At 43.5% G+C, this 24,687-nt stretch overlaps 7 protein-coding genes across 7 annotated transcripts in view; 3 read left to right on the top strand and 4 right to left on the bottom strand.

Moving 5' to 3' along the window:
* Window positions 1-9,207: 9,207 nt before the first annotated feature.
* TREMEDRAFT_64491 (uncharacterized protein) lies at window positions 9,208-10,254 on the top strand (the record flags this gene model as incomplete). The annotated part of the gene is made up of 5 exons (XM_007006757.1): window positions 9,208-9,270; window positions 9,351-9,400; window positions 9,728-9,748; window positions 9,990-10,128; window positions 10,207-10,254. The coding sequence occupies 5 exons, from the start codon at window positions 9,208-9,210 to the stop codon at window positions 10,252-10,254; spliced, it is 321 nt and encodes a 106-aa protein (XP_007006819.1).
* A 500-nt stretch (window positions 10,255-10,754) lies between these two features.
* TREMEDRAFT_64490 (uncharacterized protein) lies at window positions 10,755-11,423 on the bottom strand (the record flags this gene model as incomplete). The annotated part of the gene is made up of 1 exon (XM_007006756.1): window positions 10,755-11,423. One exon carries the CDS (start codon window positions 11,421-11,423, stop codon window positions 10,755-10,757), a length of 669 nt encoding a protein of 222 aa, XP_007006818.1.
* A 476-nt stretch (window positions 11,424-11,899) lies between these two features.
* Window positions 11,900-13,486, top strand: TREMEDRAFT_57545 (uncharacterized protein). The gene is made up of 5 exons (XM_007006689.1): window positions 11,900-12,107; window positions 12,352-12,371; window positions 12,473-12,628; window positions 12,877-13,039; window positions 13,264-13,486. The coding sequence occupies exons 1-5, from the start codon at window positions 11,969-11,971 to the stop codon at window positions 13,422-13,424; spliced, it is 639 nt and encodes a 212-aa protein (XP_007006751.1). The 5' UTR covers window positions 11,900-11,968; the 3' UTR covers window positions 13,425-13,486.
* Window positions 13,487-13,957: 471 nt separating this feature from the next.
* Window positions 13,958-16,250, bottom strand: TREMEDRAFT_64488 (uncharacterized protein; the record flags this gene model as incomplete). The annotated part of the gene is made up of 3 exons (XM_007006755.1): window positions 13,958-14,466; window positions 14,676-15,689; window positions 15,932-16,250. 3 exons carry the CDS (start codon window positions 16,248-16,250, stop codon window positions 13,958-13,960), a joined length of 1,842 nt encoding a protein of 613 aa, XP_007006817.1.
* Window positions 16,251-17,035: 785 nt separating this feature from the next.
* On the top strand, window positions 17,036-18,314 carry TREMEDRAFT_33737 (uncharacterized protein; the record flags this gene model as incomplete). Its single annotated transcript, XM_007006624.1, has 2 exons — window positions 17,036-17,204; window positions 17,263-18,314. The coding sequence occupies 2 exons, from the start codon at window positions 17,036-17,038 to the stop codon at window positions 18,312-18,314; spliced, it is 1,221 nt and encodes a 406-aa protein (XP_007006686.1).
* Window positions 18,315-18,721: 407 nt separating this feature from the next.
* On the bottom strand, window positions 18,722-21,612 carry TREMEDRAFT_64486 (uncharacterized protein; the record flags this gene model as incomplete). Its single annotated transcript, XM_007006754.1, has 4 exons — window positions 18,722-19,132; window positions 19,399-19,603; window positions 19,929-20,691; window positions 20,889-21,612. 4 exons carry the CDS (start codon window positions 21,610-21,612, stop codon window positions 18,722-18,724), a joined length of 2,103 nt encoding a protein of 700 aa, XP_007006816.1.
* A 510-nt stretch (window positions 21,613-22,122) lies between these two features.
* The window catches only part of TREMEDRAFT_74521 (uncharacterized protein), a gene marked incomplete at its 5' end in the record, with an annotated part of 5,247 nt that continues 2,682 nt past the window's right edge, over window positions 22,123-24,687 (bottom strand). The window contains 6 exons of the mRNA XM_007006848.1: window positions 22,123-22,302; window positions 22,413-22,522; window positions 22,714-22,875; window positions 23,064-23,195; window positions 23,500-23,741; window positions 24,197-24,269. Of these exons, the coding sequence (XP_007006910.1) occupies window positions 22,263-22,302; window positions 22,413-22,522; window positions 22,714-22,875; window positions 23,064-23,195; window positions 23,500-23,741; window positions 24,197-24,269 (759 nt within the window). The 3' untranslated portion in view covers window positions 22,123-22,262. The remainder of the gene's footprint in view (window positions 22,303-22,412; window positions 22,523-22,713; window positions 22,876-23,063; window positions 23,196-23,499; window positions 23,742-24,196; window positions 24,270-24,687) is intronic.

Here is a 24,687-nt window from a genome sequence, read left to right as displayed (position 1 = left end):
ACAGACGACGGTCGATGAACCTCCGGCTAACTGACTCTCTAAGTCGATGTCTCACCCAACCAGGAGGGCGCAGACGTCGAAAGGAGTGTAACTACTGTTAGCCGATAGAATCGGGCCAGGACGGCCGAACCGCCGTTAGAATTACCCCTTCCGTCGAATATTTCTCCGTTCAACTTATCCTCTGAACTTTATTCGATCGTCTCTGGTTTTATGCGTGTGAGTGGAATGTGATAAGTATAGAGACATGTAGAATTGATGCATGCTCTTTTTCCCCTCTGTATTATCATCTAATTATCAGTTAACAGATTAACAGTCGGAAGTCACATACCTTCTGTGTATAATATAACAAAGGCAAGTTCCCATTTCTAACTCTCCTCATAATGACCTCCGTGTCGTCTAAGATCTCTCTTGAGAGCCACCCAAAGTTATCCCACGATCCAGCATCGTATGCTCCGTGGAGGAAGTCGATCGAGGTGTATCTACAGATAGGTGACGTGTGGAACATCGTCACAGGTAATGATACCGAACCTGGTCGCGTAGGGGTTAGATCGGCAGCTGAGAGGGCGGGATCAGTACCTCCTACCACGCCCGTCGAAGGGCAAGTGGTTGGTAGAAGGATTACTGGAGAAGAGTGGAAGGAATGGGAAAAGTGGCAAGCGAGGGAGAATAAAGCGCAGGGGATGATCAAGGGAACAGTGTCGGACGCTGTGATGCTTGATATATCTGAGAAGATGTCAGCTAAAGAAATGTGGGATTACTGCGTAGCCCTGCATGTGACAGCGACGATCGAGAATCAAAGGAATGTCCGTCAAGCGTTGTTTAGCTATGACTTAAGGGACGATGCGACGGCCGAAGAAATGGCTAAGCATGTAGAGGATTTCTCGAAGACGATGTCCGAAGCGAGATTGGTAGGGTTGAAGTTTGACTCACAGGAACGAGCTGGGTTATTCCTCAATACCATTCTAGCACCATCCTACAGGATCATCCAGATCGAAGTAACATCCCTCATAGAAGAGGAGAGATCTTGGGAAAAGGTCTTATCGATCTTCAATAAAGAAACGGCGAGACGTAAAGCGCGCCCTGTTGGTAGGACCAATAGAAAGGGATTCGCGATGTTCGTCGAAGGAAATAAAGGAATGAGGGTGAACCGAGATAATATCTCTGATGGTCAGCCCAGAAAAGAAACCAGAAAGTGTTATAACTGTGACACTGTAGGACATCTAGCGAAGTACTGTCGTAAACCTAAAAGAGAGGATACGAACAGGAAAGAGAACGCAGATGGAAAGGATGGAGGTAAAAAGAAATGGAGGAATAATAATAAGAATAATAAGAAAGGACATACGGTCTCGAAGGATGTGAACCAGTCCAAGGATAACTCCAAAACCTCCTTGATGTATTCGTCATTGGATGGTGAACATGAGGCGTGGGCCGGGATGGCCATGTCGACAGAATCATGGTTCGACAATGACGAAGGGTACACGAGTAACATTGTGTGGCCCGAAGAAATTGAAAACCCGTGGGTTGAGGATAAGGATAATGAGTGGGTGGGATTAGCTACAGAGTCTAATGATGTAAGCCACACTCGTGTAATCCCCACCTGGGTAGTGGATAGTGGTGCTACTCACCATATAACTCCTCACAGGTCGATAATGACGAATATTAAAAGACTAGTGGAACCGAGAGTGTTCAGACTAGCATCTGGCAAGTCAATGACGGCTTGGGAAACAGGTGACATCAACCTCGAACTAGATTCAGGACAGAAAATGGTACTGAAAGATGTACATCACGTCCCTACAGCGAAGATAAGTCTTCTCTCCCTTTCGAAGTTACTCTCATGGGGATGGAAGGCGAATCTAAGCAGCGGTGGTGGATGGATAGGTAAAGGTAAAGAGAAACTAGGCTTGAGGAAACATGACTCACTGTGGTCGGTACGATTCGGCAGAGCAATGTCTGCCGCGATGATCGTGATATCGACACCGAAGGCGACTTCACCACTTGAATCTGAGCATCAGCGACTCGGACATATAGGTGTAGATAAACTAAAGAATCTAGGTAGACAGGGACTATTGAAGAAGGACTGGGACACTTACAAAAACGATCCCTTTACAACCGATAAATGTCCCGCCTGTATGCAGGCCAAAATAACACGTCTACCAAAGAATAAAGAAGCACCAATGTTGAAAGGAGATGGTGAAGGAGTAGGAGTGGATGTCGATATTGCTGGCCCGTTCGGTCCGGCGATAAAAGGTGAACGATATTTCTTCGTTGGTGTGGAAAGGGCGAGTCGAATTGTATTCGCGATACCGATAACGACGAAGAACGAATCGTCAGATATCGTTCGACAGTGTATCTCGAAATTAGAGAAACAGCTTGGTGAAAGGGTGAGGGTGATTAGGTCTGATGGGGGAGGTGAATTCGATAGTCTCGATATGAGGGAATTCTACCTGTCAGCAGGGATCAACCACTACATTACACCAAGATACACACCGGAATTAAATGGAGTGGCGGAGAGAATGATACGTACCTTGAAGGGGATGGTATCAACGATGTTATTCGACTCAGGACTACCCAACGAGTATTGGTCCTATGCTGTCAGATACGCCGCCATTATAATCATGAAAACATCGATTGGTGTTATTGGAAAATCAGGGTGGACATCACTCACAGGAAGAGACACCAATCTAGAGAGCGTGTGGAGGTTCGGTGAACGATGTTTCGTTCAGATACCAAGGGAGATAAGGCTGAAGTCGAACTTCACGATACCTAGGGGGTCGTCAGCCATTATACTAGGTCAAGATGAGGGTGTGAGCGGTTGGATCGTTAGAATGGACGGATCGGGACGAATCGAACACTCACGAGACATTCGTCGCTCGACAGGACGAATGGTGACGACTAGAGAGTCGCCAGATGTCATCCAAACCCCTCTTGACGCCATCGAAGTGGACCTAGACCCCGTCGTCAACGAAGAAATTTTTCCTGACGACCGCTCAGAAAGTGGCGAACAGGAAAACATCGATAATGAACAAGAAAATGATGTCGAAAGAGACAACTCACCTAATACAGGTCCACAACCCACTGAAAGACGACGTGGACAGGGCATTTGGGGAGGAAATTGGATCTATGAGAACGATATCGTCGAAAATGAGAGAAATGATGAGGAAGGAAGAAATGATGGGGACGAGGGGATCCTGACGACTCGTCACGGACGAATTATTCGACCCCCCCATCGTTTTGCAGGCCTAACAGACTCGTTTCTGGAGTTCGGTCGCGAGCCTAATAGGTTAGTCACACTCGCCTCTATCGCAGGTATCGAAAGTGACACTTCTCTCATTGATCCTGTCTCTCCTGAAGAAGCAGTAAACGGCCCAGATGGTGAAAAATGGCTGGAATCCATGGAGAAAGAGATATCTAACATCGAATCTAAAGAAACGTGGGTGGAAACAGTACTTCCACCGGGTCGTAAAGCCATAGGCTGTAAATGGGTATTCAAAGTGAAGACAGATTCAGAAGGAAACCTACTAAAGTATAAATCCAGACTGGTAGCTCAAGGATTCTCACAGGTACCAGGTGTCGATTACGAAGAGACATTCGCACCTGTCGGTAGATCGGGGTCGTTACGAATACTCTTGACTATAGCGGCCACCGAAGATCTCGAAATTCGTCAGGCCGATGTCGAAGGAGCGTATTTAAATGGTAAACTCGATGTCGAAATTTACATGAAGTATCCCAAAGGGATAAAACCGAAACCTGGATGTAATACCTTGAAGTTAGTCAAGTCTCTTTACGGGTTAAAGCAATCTGGTAGAACATGGTGGATTGAACTCGGGGAAGGATTATCTCACCTAGGTTTTTCAAGAATCGAGTCAGATTGGGGTCTTTACTACAGACCAGAAGGGAAAATCGAAGGAAAGGGAGCAGCAATACTGCTAGCCTATGTCGATGATCTGGTATTAGCCACGAAATCGAAGGAAGAAGCAAAAGAAATTTTCGATGGGCTAGGAAAAAGGTGGATAATAACCGACCTGGGGGAGATAAGTACTATCTTAGGTATGAAGGTAACAAGGAACAGAGAAGAAAAGACAATATGGTTAAACCAACCAGCATATATCGATAAGATAGTTCAAAAGTTTCCAGAAAACGACTTACATCGAGATCGAAAAACACCGTTACCTCTTACTGTGAAAAATCCTTCGATGTCGGAAGTGGAAAGTGAAATTCGACCATTTCAAGAATTAATAGGATGTCTACAGTGGTTAGCCACATGTACTCGACCCGACATATCATATGCAGCTTCATACCTTGCTAGGTACCTCACCAAACCGACGAAGAAAGTATGGGAAGAAGGGATAATGGTAATTACCTACCTTCGGTCCACTCGGTTACATGGTATTCGTCTTGGTGGCGAGGCTAGTGATCTAGCAGGATGGGTTGATGCCGATTGGGCAGGTTGTAAAGACACACGACGATCAACTACAGGTTGGATATTCATGATGAACAACTCACCGATAACCTGGAGTTCAAAAAGACAAGCTACGGTATCGTCGTCGACAGTCGAAGCAGAATACATCGCGATGGCTGAAGCAGCGAAGGAGGCTCAGTGGTTGAGAGGATTACTGAGGGAGATAGGCTACGATCAGCTAAATCCTACTACATTAAACTGCGATAACCAAGGATCGATATCACTGGCGAGAAAACCTGGTACTCACCAGAGGACAAAACATATCGATATTCGACATCATGCTCTTCGAGATCTAGTCAGTAATAAAGTTATTGAACTAGCATACGTCAGCACTGTCTATCAGAGAGCAGATGTACTTACAAAAGCTTTAGGTGGACCAGTACATTCGGTGAATATGTCAGCGATACGTGTAGAACCACCGAAGAAGAAAAACATTGGTTCAGTATACGTGACATTAGATGATGATGAAATCATCGATTACGATTATTCTGAATTTGAGGACCTAGGAGATCTGTCAGGTGGTACAGAGAACGAAGTGGTACCAGAGAGAGAAGTAGTATCAGAAGGAGAAGTGTGGGTGGAAGGAACTTCAGAGAAACCCACCGAAGGTACCACCGAAGGAAAAGTTCTCGTGAGCCAAAATGTAAAATTTTCAGGTGTACCTAAGAATGTGAGTAATTCTAAGATAGGTCAGAAACCACCGGTAGAACCTAGGATCGTTAGAGAGATGAAAGAGAAGGAACAGAAGAGAAGGGAAGGACGGCTACATGGTGAGATGAGAGAGAAAACTAAATATTCCCCATCTCAACATCACGACCCCTCATTTCGTCGTCCAAGACGTCCCTTACCTCCCCTTCCCAAGCCTCCATCTCGTGAATCATGTCGAATAAGGAGGATGAGGCCCCCTGTCCACCACGAGAGGCCGCCGCCAAGAGAAACCGAGCGTAGGCCAAGGTGGCCAGCAACATCTGAAGATAAAAGATTATCATTGGAGAGAATTCGAGAAATCAGTCTAGATAATGACAGAATCAATAAACAGCGTACCTTTTCTCTCCGATTCCCTCCAGAAACCAACCAGGAGAAACCCACGACGAGACATAATGATGATTCTTATAAAAATAAAAGATTTCCGACGAGTGGCGAAACTGTGATATCTCGTCAGCCAGGACCACGAAGGAAATTCATCGATTCTCGGGATCCTACTAGCAAACCTGAAGTTTTAAGAAGCAGACAGGATAAAGGGAAGTTCAGAGAGTCAGAAATGAGAGATAGAAGTGGAGAAAGACGAAAGATGGACATACCGATAATTGGAGATAAAAGTGATGAAGTAAAAGGAAAGATAGAGAAGAGTCAGTCGTTGGTAGCGGTGAGTGGTAGCCACGTGTCAGAGCGGAGCCCCGCGGGGGGCCCCACAGAAATTCATTTCACGATTTCACCTACCACTACTACCACACACATAACACTCAATATTTCATCATTACTACCTTCTACATCATCACAAACCTCGCCGTCGCCATCGATAAATCGTCCGGGACTACTGCAGAGTCGTGCATTGTCCCGTGGGGGAGTGTTAGCCGATAGAATCGGGCCAGGACGGCCGAACCGCCGTTAGAATTACCCCTTCCGTCGAATATTTCTCCGTTCAACTTATCCTCTGAACTTTATTCGATCGTCTCTGGTTTTATGCGTGTGAGTGGAATGTGATAAGTATAGAGACATGTAGAATTGATGCATGCTCTTTTTCCCCTCTGTATTATCATCTAATTATCAGTTAACAACTACGGCATACTTCAACGTAGTTACTCTAACTGGGGGTTTTTCTCTGATGGCAATGTATTTTAATTTGTATGTAGCTATCTCTATCAATCTTTCACTACTGACAACAATCAAGGATCGCTGAAGAACTTCAGCAATCTTCTCAGCTAACATTATTTACTCCTTGTCACAAATATATGACTGATGACGATGAAGCCGCAATGGCGTGTCTCAAACAGTCCTAAAGGCAACAGTAAGTTAGAGTAGAGAGCTAGAATCAAAGATGACAATTGATCAGAGAGACAGAGAAACAAACAGAGAGCTAGAACCACTATTTATAGACAAAATCCTCCAAACTGAGCCTAAAACTCCTTCCTCTCCTCTCCTACTTCAAAGGGGGAAACCCTGAGGAAACCTTGTATCAAAAGCAGTGTTTTAAACGAATTTTCAGAAGCCTCTGACTCATCCTAGAAGCCCCAGAAGAGATCTCCTCATCAAAGGCTGAAAACCCATTGAAAAGTCAGACAAATAAAGGAGCCGCGAGAAGTGATCTTGAGGCCTGGGAATTAGATGAGCTCTGATCTTTCAGGGGGTTCAGAGGGTGTTTCTTAAGCGCCCACATTATGCAGATTCTGACTCAAAAATAGCTGGTTCATTCCTGCGAGTTCGGTAAAGGTTCAAGCGGTTCAAATATAGGCTAAATATGCTTAGTAGAGTGGTTTTCCTTCTGTTTCTCTCAGTTGAGTCGTCCGCACTGCTGCAAGAGATGGAACCTCTGACCATTACTGCATACTCCTCATCACTAGTGTGTACTCTTCATCAGTGGCATACACTTCTCAATCAGTAGCGGGTGTGTATTGATCAGTAGCGTGTTTACCATATTCAGACACGTGTTTTCACAAGGCTATTCTGACAACCGGTTGACCGGTTGATCCTGTGGTTGACCCGGTGGATGACCCGGTGATTGATCCGGTGATTGATCCGGCGAACCAGTTATTTGGTAACCGAGGGAGTTGTACTACCGTTGACAGACGTACGTACTCTCCTATGACGTCAGTGGTGTGATCGCTAAATAAGGTAACCGCAATTGATCGCTAATTAAGGTACCCGTGATTGATCACTAATTGAGGTACCCGTAATTGATGGCTAATTAAGGCACTAATTAGTAATTAAGGAATTGATGGCTAATTATCGATCATTGATGATTCTGTTGTTTGTTGATTGGGACGGGTTCATATACAGAAATAGATGCCAACCGGCCATCCAGCTAATATTGCTCCCGAGATACCCTTGCTTATCAGTTTGTCCGGTCTGAGCGGAACCGAGGGCACGGAACCTGGTACATGTCGGCCAGAGCTTCAGATGACGACAGATGACGTGATTGATGTATACAATGTCGAGTCAGGTTGACTCAGTGATGGGAGGGTGATTAAGGTTGAATGGTGATCCACAGGTCGTACGATGGAACAAGTGGAGACAATTTGAGTAAAGTTGACTGGACTTGAGTGGACAATATGCACGTGGTATTTACAGATATTCAAGGGTTATGACACTCCTACTAGATCTTCACCCAAGCCTCTCGCGCTTAGACGTACTTCAACGCACTTCGTCCAACTTCCCCGAGTCCCGGCTGTCTTTCTCCGTCCTTCGACTAACTCCGCCCAACATTGCCGCACTTCTGCTCCCATTGTCCATAGTTCATCTACCTCCACCTAACATTGCCGCACTTCTGCTCCCATTGTCCCTAGTTCACCTAACTCCGCCTAACTTCGCCGTACTTCTGCTCCCATTGTCCCTGGCTCACCTAACTCTGTCCGACTTTGCCGTACTTGGTCTCAGATGTCCTAAGTTACGTGTGGGGTGACGAGGTTGAGACGTGATAGGGATTTTGACGGTCAAAGGAGGGTCATTGCTGGTGGAATCATTGAGGTGTCACGACGTAGTTCGTGACAACTTGGGGAGGGACATTGCTTGCAATGTGGAGCTTGTTTCCTAAAGGCTTGATGGCTTTGGCTGCATCAGTGAATGATATTCAGCTGTGAACACTTGGCCTCTCACCAGTTTGGAGTACGTTCAGTGGTTCCTCTGTAGCCTGGACACTTCCTTGATTTTATTGTGTGCCATAAATCTTGTCATCTTCTTCCCATTCAAACACCAACTCTGTTCTCTCATCTGCTTCTTCTGATCCGTCTTCAGAAATCTCTTCCTGCTCATCCTGCACTGAATGATTGTACAATCTCCTCTTACTGTCCACAGTTGTATCTCCCAATGCTTCCATCCAAAGACTGTCTCATGTGGAGCGTGAAGATTTGTGTGATTGATTGAACAGATAACAGTAGATAACCCTTCTATCCTATCAATCAGCAGTACTCAGGACTGAAAGCATTGAGCTTACCATGGACGTTCTGGATGTTCAAGACACCACTCTGACAGACATGTTTTGACAGTACCATTTGCTTGCTCAATGAGACCTTGAACTGGAGGTGTTTGTGGAAGGCCATGTTTGATCTTCATGTCATATGTTTCCGCGAGATTGGTGATAAGTGTATTGCAGAAATCACAATTATTGTCAGACTGAAGGATATCAGGGTTGCCAAAGTGACTGATCCATGTGAGAAGGCATGCTTCAACATTCCTGGCTGACCTTTTGGTCATTGGATCATAGTCCTCCTGTCCTTGACAGACCTCAATGGATCAAAGACAGGTGGACTACGACTGTTTAGTTAGCTTGGATAACAACAGTTTGTATGTTGTCCATAGACTTGTGATGTGGTTGGACAACTAAGGTGACTTGTAAAGGATGCGGGCAGGTTGAGATGACAGACAATAAGGGTGTGTGTCACGGTCCTGTCCTTGACAGCCCTCAATGGAACAAAGACAGGTGGACTGCAACTGTTTAGTTAGCTTGGACAACGACGGTTAATTTGTTGTCTGTAGACTTGTGATGTGGTCAGACGACTAAGGTGACTTGCGAAGGATCCGGGCAGGTCAAGATGACAATAGAGGTGTTGGTGATGGTGTGGACAGGGGTAATGATAATGAGGGAAGTGTTGGATGTAAGTAGTATGTCAAGAGGTCTTGTGCGAGTGGCAAATAATATATTGATCCTTGGAGAAGAAAAGCAACTCCAAAGTAGATACAGGGTTTATATAGTCCACGTAGAGCTATCAGAGTGAGCAAGGCTCAGTGAGCTATTCCATAGCTCACATCCCATTACTAACAAAACTAACGAGCCTTCCCCAAGCCATAGACTAGCTCATATGATCTAACAGAGCCCTGGTAGAGCATCAGTAGAGCTTACTGAACTATCATAGAGCGCTCTGTATTCGGCTCATGAATCATACAATGCTTCTAGTCAGCTACATGAGCTCCGGTGGAGCTATATGAGCTCTGGTAGAGCTATATGAGCCCAAGCATGGGTTATGACACGCTTCATCCTGACCGGGTCATAACAGTGTGTGTGCTGACGTGGGTGAAGGTAATAATGATGAGGGATGTGTTGGATGTATGTAGTATGTCAAGGAGAGGTCTTTTGTGAGTTGCAAATGATATTTTAAGGGAAACTACAAATTACAAAAGGCCTCCTGATATCCTTTTCTGAAAGATATGTGATGCACAAACTTGTCACAAAGGACATGACAACTCAAGCAAAAGTTGGGGAAGGGTATTTAACCAGCGATTGGCGGTAGAGTCAATTGCCAATTAATAGGCCTTTTTGTTGCAGTGGTTAAGATCACTGTTCCGTTGGGCACTGTTATATTGAGCTACGGACTAGGAACAATGGGAGCGGAAATACGGCAGAGTTAGACAGAGTTAGGCCAAGTAGGGACAATGGGAGCAGAAGTGCGGCGATGTTAGGCGGAGTTAGTCGAAGGAGGAGAAGGATGGCCGGGGGTTTGGGGAGGTTGGACGAAGTGCGTTGAAGTACGTCTAAGCGCGGGTGGGCTGGGTGAACATCTAGGAAGAGTGAATAATATTAGCTGAGAAGATAGCTGAAGTTCTTCAGTGATCCTTGGTTGTTGTCAGTAGTGAAAGATTGATAGAGATAGCTGCATTCAAATTGAGATACATCGCTATCAGAGGAAACCCCAATTAGAGGAACTACATCGAAGTACGCCGTAGTTACACCCCTTTCAACTTCTGCGCCCTCCCGTTTGGGTGAGACAATGAGCCCGTAGTGTCAAGTTAGCCGAGGTTCATTGACCATCGGTCCGTTAGAGAGAAGTTATTTGACGGCTGTGACAGTCTCCTGATTTCTCCCCTGTCCTGCTGCAATCATCTATGTACATACTCAGACAGGTGTGGAACCGCTTTGAGCAAACCCAGTGGGGAAATCTCAAAAGGGGGACAACCCGTCCTACCCTACTGCAGCACTGCCTTCCCCTATCTGTCCTTCTCTCATCCTATTGTGTTGAGTTCAATAGAACTGCTTCCAGTTGTTGTGACCCTGAACAGAAGACTATTTTCAACGTCTGGTCCTGACACATAACCATAGCTCACAGACACAAACTCTCTACAATCTCTGGTCCAGACACCTCCCCTACATCTGTACACTACTCATACACCTCCCAGCCTCCTGAGCTTTGTCAGATTGACCCCGGAAATCACTGAGCGGTGGCAGGCTTAGGGGGCCAGCGGTCTTCAGGAGATAAGGATCATTGGATTTACCTGCAGATGACCAGTTGTCCAAAACTAACTTCCCTATTGTGGTACCCTCTGGAACTTTCAACTCTGATGTGTTGTCAAGAGAAACCACCAAGTCCACTCCTGGTATCTTTCCTTCTGATAAATCCCTAGTCAGATTGTTGGTATACTCGTGCATGTAAACTTCATACTCATTGTTGGCCCTCGGATCCCAAGCATTTTGCCAATGTTGATACTCCAACAATGAGGATTGGTTGATAAGAAAGCTACTATACCACTCCGCCTGCACATCGGTATGAAAGTGAGAGTTCTGCAAGGCGGACTCAAATTCTTGTAAAGCCTGACCGAGTTCATTGCTGATTGGCAGTATGGGCCATAGCGTGACTTTTCCTCCTTCCAACCCGGTAATCTCCAAAGCAGTCTGTTCTTTCCGATATTGATGATTATAATGAAGAAGTTCATCAAGTACTTTGACACTTGCATTCAACGTATTGAGTTTTGCACTGCTACAAGAAGTGGAGAGAACCAATGGTGATTGGGGAACTGTACTGACGGGTAAGCCCATGTCAAGAATTGGTTTGTTGTTGAAAGTGGGTTGTTGAATGTTTGCCAGGCAGGAAAGGGGGTGTTGCTTCTTATAGTCTTGTCTGTCTCTGATTCAAAGTAACTGAGTGTGAAACACTTATGATCCTCCCTTATGTCACCTACACAGCTATCTTCCAACCTTTGTCCATGGTGGATAGTGGATATGGCCGAGGATTGTCCTGCCTGGTCTTTCGCCTTCCGACGATTTCATCGACGTCATCATCATCGCCTTCGGCCACCCACCGTCTACTTGTTGAGATCCTCGAAGGGGTATTGCATAACTAAGGAGGGTGAGATGTGGCGTATACAACCATTGAGACAGGCCTGAACGTTTCGTTTACAGGGTAGAGAAAGAGGGAAGAAGGAAAGTGGAAGAAATGCCACTCCGCCACTTTAACTTTCCCTCCTCTTTTCCTCTCCATGTTCACCCTTCTTCCTTTTTCCTCATCTCGAACCCGTCTAAACCGTACGATCTCTTCTATAATAGCATTCCTCTCTCGATCCAGGCGACAGGGTATTTTCAAGATGTCTCCTACTCCCGTTCTGGCGGAAGTACTCCCGACGTTGGCGGACATGTACGATAGAGATCAGTTACCTGATCCTGAGGATAAACCTTGCTTTCTTCCCGATCCTCACCTCATTCAACGTGTTTGTATATGGCAAGGTGGGTGTTGTTTTATATAATTCCTCTCTATCTCTCTCTCTTCATACCTGGTTATGACACTTGTGAAAGCCCTCACTCTTAACCTGTCCCACCGTCTCATCCTCCTTCAACCTCAAACGTTGTGATCCTAGTTTATCACAACACAAATCCAGAGATCAATCCATCGCGCTCTCTCGACCCTCAGATCCGAAATCTGGAGATACAGATCGATTGTATCATCCCAGGTGACCCTGCTGACGTTCAGGCGATATCACTAGACTCAAAGTATGTCTTCCTCTTACCTCCCGCCGTCAAACCTCGAATGACTTCTCCCGCTAGCTCTCACTCCACTGAAGGGAGGTTTGAAACGGACGCTGACCCGATAGGCAGATATGATAGTCAACGCTGCTAATCGATCTCTTCTTGGTGGAGGTGGAGTAGACGGGGCTATCCATTCTGCCGCAGGTCCAGACTTATTGAAGGAATGTGAGGGTTTAGGTGGGGCGGAAACTGGAGAGACCAAAGTGACCAAAGGATATGATGTGAGTTATCCCCTCATCAAAACACATCCAAGATCTTTCGAATCACATACTTTGAGTTTGCCGTAATTACCAAATCTTGGCTTGAGATTCGTTTCACCGCAGATCCATCCCGATGACTCCTCACGTCCAAGCAATCCTCTCACCTCTTCGGGCAGATGAAGATTTCAGGAGACACTTTGTTCAAGTGAAATATCGAGAATGGATGGGAGCCAGAAATGAAGTCAAAGATCAGATCAGCTCACACTTAGCTTCCGGCGAAATACGTAGCTCATACTGTCGGTCCAATCTATTCGAAGCTCAACGTCGAAAGATCAGCCGAACAGTTAGAATCATGTTATAGAACATCCCTCGAAGCTTGTGTCGCTAAAGGAGGTGAGACAATAGGTTTTTCAAGTATTTCTACTGGTGTTTGTGAGTTCTTCTTCTGTTTTCTGTTTTTCTTCTTCTTTCCTTCCTCTTACTCTTTCAAGCTTCTTCCAGAATGATCTCTTCTTTCCTCTCTCTTACTTTTCAAGCTTCTTCCAGAATGAATTCTCCTTTCCTTCCTCTTACTCTTTCACGCTTCTCCCAGAATGAATTCTTCTTTCCTCTATCGTACTCTTTCAAGCTTCTTCCAGAATGGATCTGACATACAGATGGTTATCCAATAATCGAAGCTACACAAATATCACTTCGTACCACTCGACTTTTCTTACAGGAAAACAAGTCTATAACTCGAGTTATCTTTGTTGTCTTTAGTGAAAAAGATAAAAAAGTTTATGAAGGTTTAGTTCCTGAATATTTTCCCGAACCATGATTTCCCATATGATCGAATCATTCAAGCTACCTTATCCATCATTCGATTGCTCCAAAGAGAGAAGATATGTATAGCCAACATCATAAACCCGTGATTATATCAACGAGTTTGTAGACTTGTACGTACCCCTCGTTGTTGGATAAGACAATTTCATCGCTCTTCAAACCGACTCCGTGGTGCAAGGTGATATCGTCAAGTAGTGGTTGTGTGATCAGGTACCGTAAACATCTTGAAAGAAACTCGAGTTCGAGAAGTACGAGGATAGTGTTTTATACATGTAACAATTTACATACATCGTATAACATGAAACATATACATGACTTTCCTGTCATCTTCTTGTACTCCGTTTCCTCTCCTCATCAACTTCTAACCCCCACCGACTGTATTCAATTTGAAAACCCAATCCCCATCCCATTAATCTCCATTCCACTTCAGTCGCACTCGTCCACTGTCTATGCATCCCCAAAAGTTCAAAAGTATATCTACCCCTCAGTCACTTTGCGGTTCGTGATACCTGATCTTGTCTCAACTTGTCAAAGAGTCAAAATCCTAGCCCATAATTTTGCTCCGAGACAAACCATCCACCAAACCAGACCACTTCCAGGGATCCAACCGACCCAATCTCTGATCAAAGGTTCCCAACCTACATAACTCCTATCTCTCGCATGACGACATTTCAAAGCCGTATCCACCGCGCAAAAAATAGCATGTTCATCAATTGCCACTATAGTAGGTGCCATATCTAGTACTTGTTCCGGTGTCAAACCTGGCGTCGGGGGGAAATGTTGTCTTGTCGCGATGTAATGTTCAGAAGGATCGAACGGACCTTTACCTGGATTGGAAGGGTCGAAAGACGTGAGGATTGTGGATGTGGGAGGAAGATGGAAAGAGGGAGTGGGAGTGGGAGTGTGAAGAAAAGGAAAGAATGGAGCTGGTCGATTTGATTGTGGTATTTTTGGAAGTTTAGAATGAGAGGTTGATGTTCTTAGATGAATATCTGGGAGATCTTCAGGTGATAGGTTACGACGACGGATGAGACGACCTGGAAGTTAAATTGTGTTCAACGAGATATGTCAAAATAGATGGTAGGTGATCTGATGGACCAGAATGAAAAATCAGGGATGAGTTGAAATAGGACTGGCATTGAGGAAGTGCGGAAAAGCCATGATGTAAGAAATGAACGAAAGACCATGCAGAACGGTTTGGGAGAGAAGGTTAGATTAATAATGAATGGTAAACTTCATCACTCACCAGCAACAATCTCACAAACGGCAATCAAACCACCTCTCCCATGTTCTTTCCTTAAACCTTTGATAGCCTCTCTCCTAGCTCCACCAACACTACGCATAGCTAAACCTTCCCTCTCATCCATTCTCATAACTCCCGCGCCATTCAAATCATTGATGAAAATAACTTTACCTTTCCCTTTCCCATGTCTTTTAGCATTACCCAATAAATCTCCTAGATACCCAATCATAGCCACAGGTTCAATAACATTTCCAGTGAAAAGAGAATGAAGTGTATTTTTACTTGGTAAACCTAAACCGGCAGGATCAGGATCAGGTTCTACCATAGATAAAGCTGGTGAAGTCGAAGAACCACGTCTACGAGGTGTGAAACTTGTAGTGGTAGTGGTAGTACCTGCTTTTTCTTCTTCTTCTGTTGGTGCTTGATCAGGAGCTTGTGAGATTCTAGCAACTAATACACTAGTATTTCCACCACTTATTTCCATTTCACTAACGAATGATGTGATATCATTATCACTTAAATCGATCATGTTTGTGATTGGTTTAGGTTGTATTGATCCACTGGATTCTTCTGTCAAACCTACGTCTAAACCTAATCCTTGTCCGGCTTGACTTTCTTTTGTAGGTGAAGGTGGACTTGGTGATAAAGCAGGTAAAGGAATAGGTGGAAGTGTACCTCGAGGTGTACAGACAATACCTACTAAACATAAATGATGATCTCGACAATAAGCTCTGATGGTTTCGCCGGCATGTTCCAATCGACCAGTGATTTTCAATGCTGATTTTACACTCCATGTCCATGGCCAATCTTTTGGTTCGGGATCTGTCATGACGGGTACTACTGCACCAGGATGACGGGGATAAGAAACGAGTAAATGTTTTTTGATATCTCCCCACGTGAGGAGAAGAGAGGCGAGTGCTTGAGAGGTTGGAGGTGAGTAAGTGGATGGTTGTGGAAGGAGAGGAAAGACAGTGTAGCCTAATTTGGCAAGTCGAAGGGTGAGGTGTTGACCGATGCCTGTCGTGAGCAAATGTCTTCAGGTTAGTCGATCCGTGTTCAGAGATCGAGTGGAAGGGTTGAGCGTAACATGGACGGAGTAATCCAAAAACCGTGACACGTGAGAAGGATTTGATACATTGTGTTGAAGATGGTGAGGTAAAGGGTAGATCAATGGCTGGTATACTGATACCACTCGAACAGAAGGCGAGTTAAATTGAAGAAGGAAGTTGAAGGATATGTATTAGAAATTCCATACTCACTCTCTTTTGCTCCAATAATCACCACAGCTTTTCCTTCACCCACCAACCCTGACCTAGCCCTAGAACCATACATAGGAACATGTTCCACCAGTCTCATTATCGTCAAACCGAGATAAAACAAGTCATGTACTAAAGCCCATAATCTATCGAGCCAGATATTCGCCCAATATACAAGTTCTCTGAGGAGATAGACCAGAATTTGAAGACTGGCGGGGAGAGGTGGAGGAGCCGGATTGAGAGAAGGGGTAGGGGAGGTTGGGAACGAAGTTGGACGAGAGGGTGAGGGGGTGGTATTGATAGGTGTTAGGATTCTTGACATCTTGAATCTCGTCTTCTCGCTAGGCTTCACGGTCGAAGAATCGGCTGTTACACTTCAAGAAGCTTGTCGCTGGAGCTAAGGTAATATTTCAGATCTACAACTACGAATGTGTTGAAAGAGCAGTAGAGATAGAGTAAACCTGCGGTTGGTGTTAACATATATAACCGGAATGCCGATTACCGATGAACTCTCGGATGTTTTCTCGTCGCCTTGAGATCAGACAGATGTGCAGGTGTGTGGCAGGAATGACTCATGGAAAGAGTAAAAAGAAAAAGAAGGAGTGAGGAATTGAGATAGCCGAGGTGGAATAGAAGGGAGAGAAAAGGAAGATTTGTCACATGAATGTCGTCAATGGTTTGGGAAGTTAAAGAAGGAGCTGATCATGTCACCCTGATGCCGTATCTTTCCGCCTTCGATTGGCTACCCTCGGGGCCTCAGGGATGCTCCAGGACGCCGGGAGCATATATGACCCTAGTCGTCGTCGTCGTCGGTGCCGTTATCGTTATGGTCGTTATCGCTATCGTCGTCGTCGTCGTCGTCGTTGCCTGTCTGGTGATCGAGCCGAGTGGACACTTTCCCACGGTTACCCCAGCTCCAAGAATCTCCCACGGTCGTATCTGGCTTTTGCCACGGTCGCCCTCCCGCGAGTCGGATAAACTCCCTACTCATCGTCCGTCGACTTTTTGTGATTCTCTCCTAAACATATCATTTATATCGAAAGCCGCTGGCTACTCAAGGTTAGAGTTTTAGTGTGAAGAAACGAGAAACAACAGTCAATTATCAAAATGGAAAGAAGTCAAGTGCACAATTTCGCAGCTGGACCGAGTCCATTACCTACTTCAGTACTTGAAGAAGCTGCTCGTGGTTTGGTCAATTACCAAGGGACCGGAATGGGGATATGCGAATTATCACATAGAGGTAAAGAGTTTAAGGGGATTATTTCTGGTGCGGAAGGTGAATACATCTCCTTCTATACATTCTCCCATGTTTCAGATTATTGACTAACCCTCAGCTGATATTCATTCCTTGCTCTCTGTCCCGGATAATTATTCCATACTGTTTTCCCAAGGCGGTGGTACTTCAATGTTCTCATCTATAATACTCAACCTTCTCGCCGCTCATCGTTTATCTTCATCCAACATTTCCCTTCCAGCTTCTTCATACACTCCACCAAACATCGATTACATCATTACAGGTTCATGGTCATCAAAAGCTTATTCCGAAGCTGTCCGACTTTGTTCACCTTCCTCCACTTCTTCACCCACATACGCCATCCCTCACATTGCGGCAAATACCAAACCTACCGGATATACAACTCTTCCAAGTAAAGAAGAATACAAATTCTCCTCAAATCCAGCTTACATCTATTACTGTGAAAACGAAACTATAAACGGTGTTCAATATTCACTTTCCGATGAATTTTCTTTCCCTTTCGATATGATCCCTTCTCATATACCTATAGTAGCAGATTATTCAAGTTCTTTCCTCTCCCGACCTATCCCACATCTAAACAAACATGCTGTCATCTTCGCTGGTGCTCAAAAGAATTTAGGTCCAGCAGGAGTAACAGTTTTGATCGTTCGGAATGATCTTCTAGTAGATACTTCATTGGCTTATTCAAAAGGTGGGGTAATACCAACTCCGATAGGTATGGAATGGAAGATTATGGCTGAAAATGGATCTTTATACAATACTCCCCCCGTTTTCGCTATTTACGTATGTGCTTTGGTATTGAAGGAATTGGTAAGAAATGGGGGTATGGAGAAAATGAAGGAGATAAATGAAGAAAAAGCTAAAAGAGTTTATCAAGTTTTAGATAAAGTGGAAACGATAGAAAAGATGAAAGGTGTTGTGAGAGAGAAAAAAGCTAGAAGTTGGATGAATGTTACTTTTGAGATAATCGAAAGAGAAGAAGACTTCTTTAAAGGTGCTGAAGAACGTGGATTGAGACAGTTGAAAGGACATAGAAGTGTTGGTGGTGGAAGAGCGAGTTTATATAATGCTGTAGGGTTGGAAAGTGTTGATAAGCTTTGTGAGTGGATATTGGAATTCAGCAGGGTTTGAAGGAAGCGTAGGTTGATAATGGTAAGTTGGAACAACTTCCGATTGATTTTAAAATTCAAGATGCATCCGCTTTGAACGTAGTCCAGTCAAAGATCGTCGTCGTCCATATGAGTTGAGACTCTGAAATTCATCTATCATCATGAATTCCCCAGAAGAAGAAAGAAACAGATATTTAGGATTCACCCCTGGTTTGTTATCCCTACCATTTCACAACTTCCCCATGTCCCGCAGTACAAACAATCTATAGGGGAGGACATAAACGTACGACCTTTTCCGACCTGATCTGATGATCGTATAGATAAGACAAGAATCCTCGAATATCTATCTACTTATGATCCGCAATCGAACCTCATAATCTCTCACCGACAGAATCACCACAACGAACAATCTCGTGACCTCAAACAGCCTCAAACAGCCCCAAAATCCCATCCGTGAACCACCCCAAACCTAGGTAAAGGAGGTACATCATCAACATCAAGATCCACCCCTTCTTCATCTTCAGTAGTATAAGACCAACAACTCCATAATGTATTTCCGACAATTTGAACGCAAGTGATTTCTTGATTTTCTCTTTCTTCAATCGGTAAATGTATAGCTCTAGGAGGTACGATTTCTTCATCTATCATATGATCCAATCGACTTCTGTCGGATGGATCCAAGTCCGTTGTGAAATCATGATCGTCAGATATGTTCGTATTTGAGTTTTGATGATTTGGTAAATCAGTGATTATAGTCGAATTGATCATATGGTTATTTCGACTGTTATGGAGTGATGTGGTTAAAGGGAAAAGATCTAATAATGTTATACCGCCATTGTACTTTACATAATCAGTTTTGATTATTCTTCTTCTTCTTCTTCTTCCTCTCCATCTTCTCTTTTTCCTCTTTTTTTTAAGAAAAAAATTACCAAAAATCACGCGAGGGTAGTAACGTGACAGAACAATCCGATGTTTTTTGAGTGAACATCATCGAAATGCACAAATTTGGACTTTTTTTAAGTAGATGGGATTGTGGTATGATTTAAAAAGAAGGGAAAGCAAAAAGAAGAAAAAAGGATTTCAATCGGTGAGGAAGTTTTACTCACTTCGCTAATAGCTACACGATCTCCAACAATTTCTAAATGTCCACCATATAAAGCTAACATGACACTATTCTCCTTGATATAATCCAGTGAAAGCGGAAGATTTAATTGTTCTCTTTCAACATGTCGGAATACCTCGCGATAATTGAGTACGATCAGTGTACACCAATTGGCTAAACAAACCAAATGTTGAGTGGTACAATGTGCACTGAGAATTAACTTTTTACCAACATTGTTCCCCCCCCTTCTTGCACCGCCACCACAAAGTCTCTTCACTTTTATACTATCATGAAACAGAGAACATTGAAAAAGATACCCTCTCCCTCAGATCAAAACATCACTTTCGTTTATTTTCAAACACTTGAACGAAAATAGCAAGGGATTTGGACAAGAATAGTAAAGTATTTGTACGAACACAGTAAAGGATTCGAACAAAAACAGTTCAGAGGTTTGGAAAAAGGATTAAATCCGAAATGAAGAATGAGAATGATATAATAGATGAAAAGATGTTTTGTCTGTCTCTCTCAACTCACGCGTAAAATTTGGTTACACGATTCCGACTTGACAAAACATTTGATCTTTCAAAATCCCATTTCCATCTTTCAGCAGTAAATTCAACCTCACCAAACGGTTCTACCCTTTTCAAATCCCTCCTTCCAGAAGTTCTTTTCATATCAAACACGATCCCTGCAGGTTGGTATTGCATATCATCCACTTTAGGGAAAGAAATCAATTGGTTACCATTTTGACGTGAAAATATTTTTATGGAATCACCTTGACATCTTATGACGAATTCTTGATCAAATTCAACATAAGATAATTGTGATTGTATTGGGATATCGACAGGTACGTCAAGTATGACATTTTCTACGTAATCAAAATCTGATAAATCGTATATATGATGACTTGATGTACTTGCTACTAATAACATTGGATGAAATGTTTCTTCTGTTTGTGTCGTTTCTTGATTATTTTCTTGGGTTCGAAATTGGTCCTCTATGTTATTCCGAGCGGCGGTAGTGGTGGTGGTGGTGATGGTGGTAGATGAATTTAAATTGGTAGATTGATACATTCTAATACTTTTTCGAGCTCTGAAAGCGTTGAATGGAATTGGACCATTCGGTGTGATGGTACGAAAATACGATAAATGTCCAGGAGGAAGTGGTGTGGTTCTGGTGTTGAATTCCGGATGAGTGAAAGATCTCACTCTGGAGTAAGAAGAAATTCTTCCTGGGTTAGGTTGTGAATTATTTCTGTCGATACATTCTTGAGTACGCCAAACTTCAAGAGATCGACCTGGGATTTGAGCGATATCCAACATAACAATATAAGAAAAAGTTTCCTTCTCAAAAAGAATTGTATACATCATTTTGATAAAGAGAAGGAAATGTTAAATGAAAACGGAAAAAAGAAAGAAGTCTTTGAAACAAGGTAAGGTGATTAATAATTTTTATACGAGGTAGAAAATAGATAAATAAATAAGAAAAACTCACCATCTTGACTATCAAAAATAAAATGACCATCAACATGTTCTAAATGTGCATAAGATCTAACTCCTTCAATTTCAAAAACTTTCCTTCCATTAGATACTTCCATAACGTATAAACCACCTTCATCTCCCCAAGAAGTATAAACCATATATTGATTTTGACCTAATTGAAAATCCATCATTTTAAATCTATGTATCGAATCTTGAGTGTTTATTCTTATATCTTTAGAACGTGCGTGTATCCAATTAGATCCGATTAAGATATGTTTTTGACAAATTTTCTTCCAATTAACAGGTGGAGAAGGTTTATCGGTTTGGGAAGATGATCCATCTTGATCATCGAGAGGATTGAATGTTGTCAATCGATCAATCTCAGAGGGAAAAGTAAGTGGGTTGGAAGGAAGAGAAGAGCTGGGAGAATTGGAGGGGTTGGAAGTGGAAACGAGATTAGATGAAAGAGGATTGTTCAAGGTATTAGGGGTTGAGTTTGAGGTGGAGGTTGAAAAAGTTCCAGCAGATCTTAATTCCAATTCATGTAAACGACTTATGATCAATGGGTCTACACCAACTTCATGACATTTAATCCTCCATAAAAAAGGATTTTCATTGATGATGTTATTCCATGATTTTGATACTTGTTCTCCTATCAATAAATCGACGTAAGGTAATTGAAGGATTATACTTTGGAATATATCTGAACCGAGAGTTGATAAAGGATCTTTTGACATTATGTTATGGGTGAGTTTCCTTATGAACTCGATGATTAAAGGTTCAAGATTGTTGTTGGATGTTGGATGTTGGATGTTGGACTGATTCGTCTTTATTGATGAGATGGTTGTTGTATGTTGCATGTTGTTTGCTGATGTTAGTGAATTAGTGGAGAGCTGGACGGATGGAATGTTTCCCCAGGTCAGGGATCAGGGAATCGTTGGACGCGTCCTGGCAGCTTCAACTTGACCGTCCCTTGTATAACCTTACTGGTAATGCATTGCTGGAAATCAGAGTAAGTATATGGGGAATTAGAAACCGTTTGCTGGAGTGTGGCCGCCCAAATAAGTTAGTAGTAACTAATGGTTAGTTGGACGGAGTTGATCGAGATAGGCCCGCGAGACATGTAATAGGGAAGCTTTTCTTATGAGGAGAATTCGACACTACTCTTATCCCTCTTCCGAAGTCGATACGAGTACAGTAGGAGTTTGTAACGAAGCACGAGTACTCTGTCCAAGAATAAACTCATCATCACTTCATTAAGTTGCATAAGTCATCACCATACACGTAGGCAGCAGCCGGTCACTATTCAAGAAACTATATCAAAGATAACCATTATCATTCAAGCAAAACATTCCTCATATTAACGGGATCTACCATCTTCCAAAGCTCAATAAGTGCCCCGGGCCATAGGGGCGGATCTTTGCCATCTTGCTCGTCAGATTTCACGTCTCTCAACACTACTGACCCCACTTAGTCAGATATGAATGTCGCCTCAGAAGACGACGATGGAGTGAAATAAAAACCAAGTCAGACTCACGGGTATCGTCGACCGTATTTGGCAGGAGGGGGTGGAGCATCGGCATAACGAGAAGAATATCGACCGAAACATCCACAACCAGCTGCGCAAAGTGCGAACGTGAGTGCGACCTGGTGTTAGTGGGTCATCCTTCCATATTCATCCTACTCGTGAACAAGACCATCCCTCTTCTACGACAATGTTGCAAGTTAGGTATAGGTGAGATGATTCAGCTCAAGACATGATGTGTCTGTTGAAAAACAAGTCCGACTCGATCTGGCGGGTCCATTTGAAAGGAATGGAGGTGAAAACGCCCACTCACAGCTCCGGCCAAAGCAAGCCATACGGCATTCCCAATATGTCCAGAAAACGCTCCGTTGGTATCGTGATTGACCCTGTGGCGGAAGACCAGTACGATGGCTAGATCTAGTGCCCAAGAGAGCCATGCGATAAGTGCGGAGAGAAGTAAGGATAAAAAGGTGATCTGGGATTAATAAATGCTTTGAGACCATCCAACTTCCTCATTCCCTATCAATCCACTAACGGAAGCGAAATGATATTTACATGGAGTAGTTTGCATTAGTGTAATAATGCCATGAAGTGTTTTCACGTTGTTAAATGATGACACGAGATGATGAAAAGCGTGATAAGAAGGGAGAGAAAAGAACGCACAATTTCTAAAATCCTACTGGAACAAAACCAAGCGAAAAACGCCCAAAACAAACTTAATCCCGCCAAACCGCAAGCGACAGCATTAAGGATTAAACTTCCTGCCAATCCACGTGAAACGTCTTTACCTACGTCCTGAACATAAGCCATGTTTCTTTTCCAATCAATCTCTTTCAACGCTCAAACTCGACCCGACACGGTGGTATTTCAATGAGCCATTGTAAGACCCCCCCCCCCCCCCACCTTTCTCTCTGACGCTCATTTCTCTCTGACGTAAAAAATGAATCAAAACGAGGGACATGATAGAAAAACCCAATCCGAGATAATTTCTTTCCTTTTTCTATGACATCAAACTGGACGAAAGGATCAACAGTGTGATTCAATCAGACAATCCGTGGAAGAATGATATATGTGAAACCAAAAAACGTTCATAACTCACCGAACCAACGGAATATCCTAAAAAAGTAGGATCCAACTCATAAGCGACCTTTGGGTTGGTACAATGTGCAGTTGTCGAATAATGTATACCAGCGAAACTAGCACTTCCACCAGGGTAACAAAACCCTAAAACTCCAGCGTTGGCTACTGTGGATCCTAGTGCACTTTCGACATGTAACAAGTAGATGGTTTTTATGATCGGGACGGAAAGTGTGACTAGGAGAAGTAAGATGAATCCTGATACTAAGAGATTAGCTTGGTCAGATTCACTGAGATAGAATTCGCATGATACGGTTGAGATGACGATATGGTTGTTTGTTGGTTTATCAACAATAACAGGAGAACAGGGAAGGATAGAAGGAGTAGGGAAGGAGTACAGTTGAGAAGAGAGGTAACATACGTGTAAGGAACAAAGAAGGGAATGCAGCAGGTGCTAACATCTCGTCGATCGTCGAGGAGGATGGATTATCGAACACTTATTTCTTCTACTTGTTTATACTTCTTGTTGAATGGAGAAAGTAAGGTTATCCCACGTTGAATCTAATCAGGTGGATATGAGAAAGAGGGAGAGGGAAGGGAAAGAGGGGAGAGAAAGAGAAGAAGAGAAGAAGAGAAGAAGCAACATAGCATTTCCATCCTTTGGTTCAACTGTCATCTCTGATTTTGTTTGCCACTTTGATCAAGGGGGAATAACGCACGGGCAAAGGGGTAGGGGAGGGGTGTTTCATTTTTATAGGGGAATACGGTCTGTGCGCTGGGTGGTGCATGGTGCTACTCGTCATAAGTAAACTTACAATAAGAGAAGAAAGAAGGGAGCTTGTCAAATCATGAGAGGGAAAGGGATACAGAAGGTGGATGCGAGGAATGTATCAATGTAGAGACGGAATCAGATACAGAGGTGAAATGACCCAGAACGAGGTTCATACATGAATAATACCAAGAGAGGGAATAGTCAAAGTGGAGTTGAGATGGTTGAGAGAGGCAGACCATCGAACGAATGAAGATGTAGATGTGAGTGAATGTAAACATGTGGACATCAAAGAAGGTGTCAAAACCTCTAATCAATGAATATGTAATGCAAGTGGAATTCACCACACGTACTGTATCTAAAAGCAAAAACAAAGCTACAAATAACCGTATCTATCAAACCTTCCGTTTCTTCCTCCTGAATAATCTATATGCAACTTGG

This window comes from Tremella mesenterica (genome assembly GCF_000271645.1).
Source record: "Tremella mesenterica DSM 1558 unplaced genomic scaffold TREMEscaffold_11, whole genome shotgun sequence".
Lineage (NCBI taxonomy): Eukaryota > Fungi > Basidiomycota > Tremellomycetes > Tremellales > Tremellaceae > Tremella > Tremella mesenterica.
This window is presented reverse-complemented; position numbering and strand designations above follow the sequence as displayed.

Bases quoted from the DNA above. Each gene is read 5' to 3' on its own strand.
- TREMEDRAFT_57545 (XM_007006689.1), top strand. From the start codon at position 11,969: ATGTCTCCTACTCCCGTTCTGGCGGAAGTACTCCCGACGTTGGCGGAC. The intron at 12,372-12,472 runs GTATGTCTTCCT...CTGACCCGATAG, and splicing joins GCGATATCACTAGACTCAAA to GCAGATATGATAGTCAACGC. The intron at 13,040-13,263 runs GTGAGTTCTTCT...TCTGACATACAG, and splicing joins AAGTATTTCTACTGGTGTTT to ATGGTTATCCAATAATCGAA.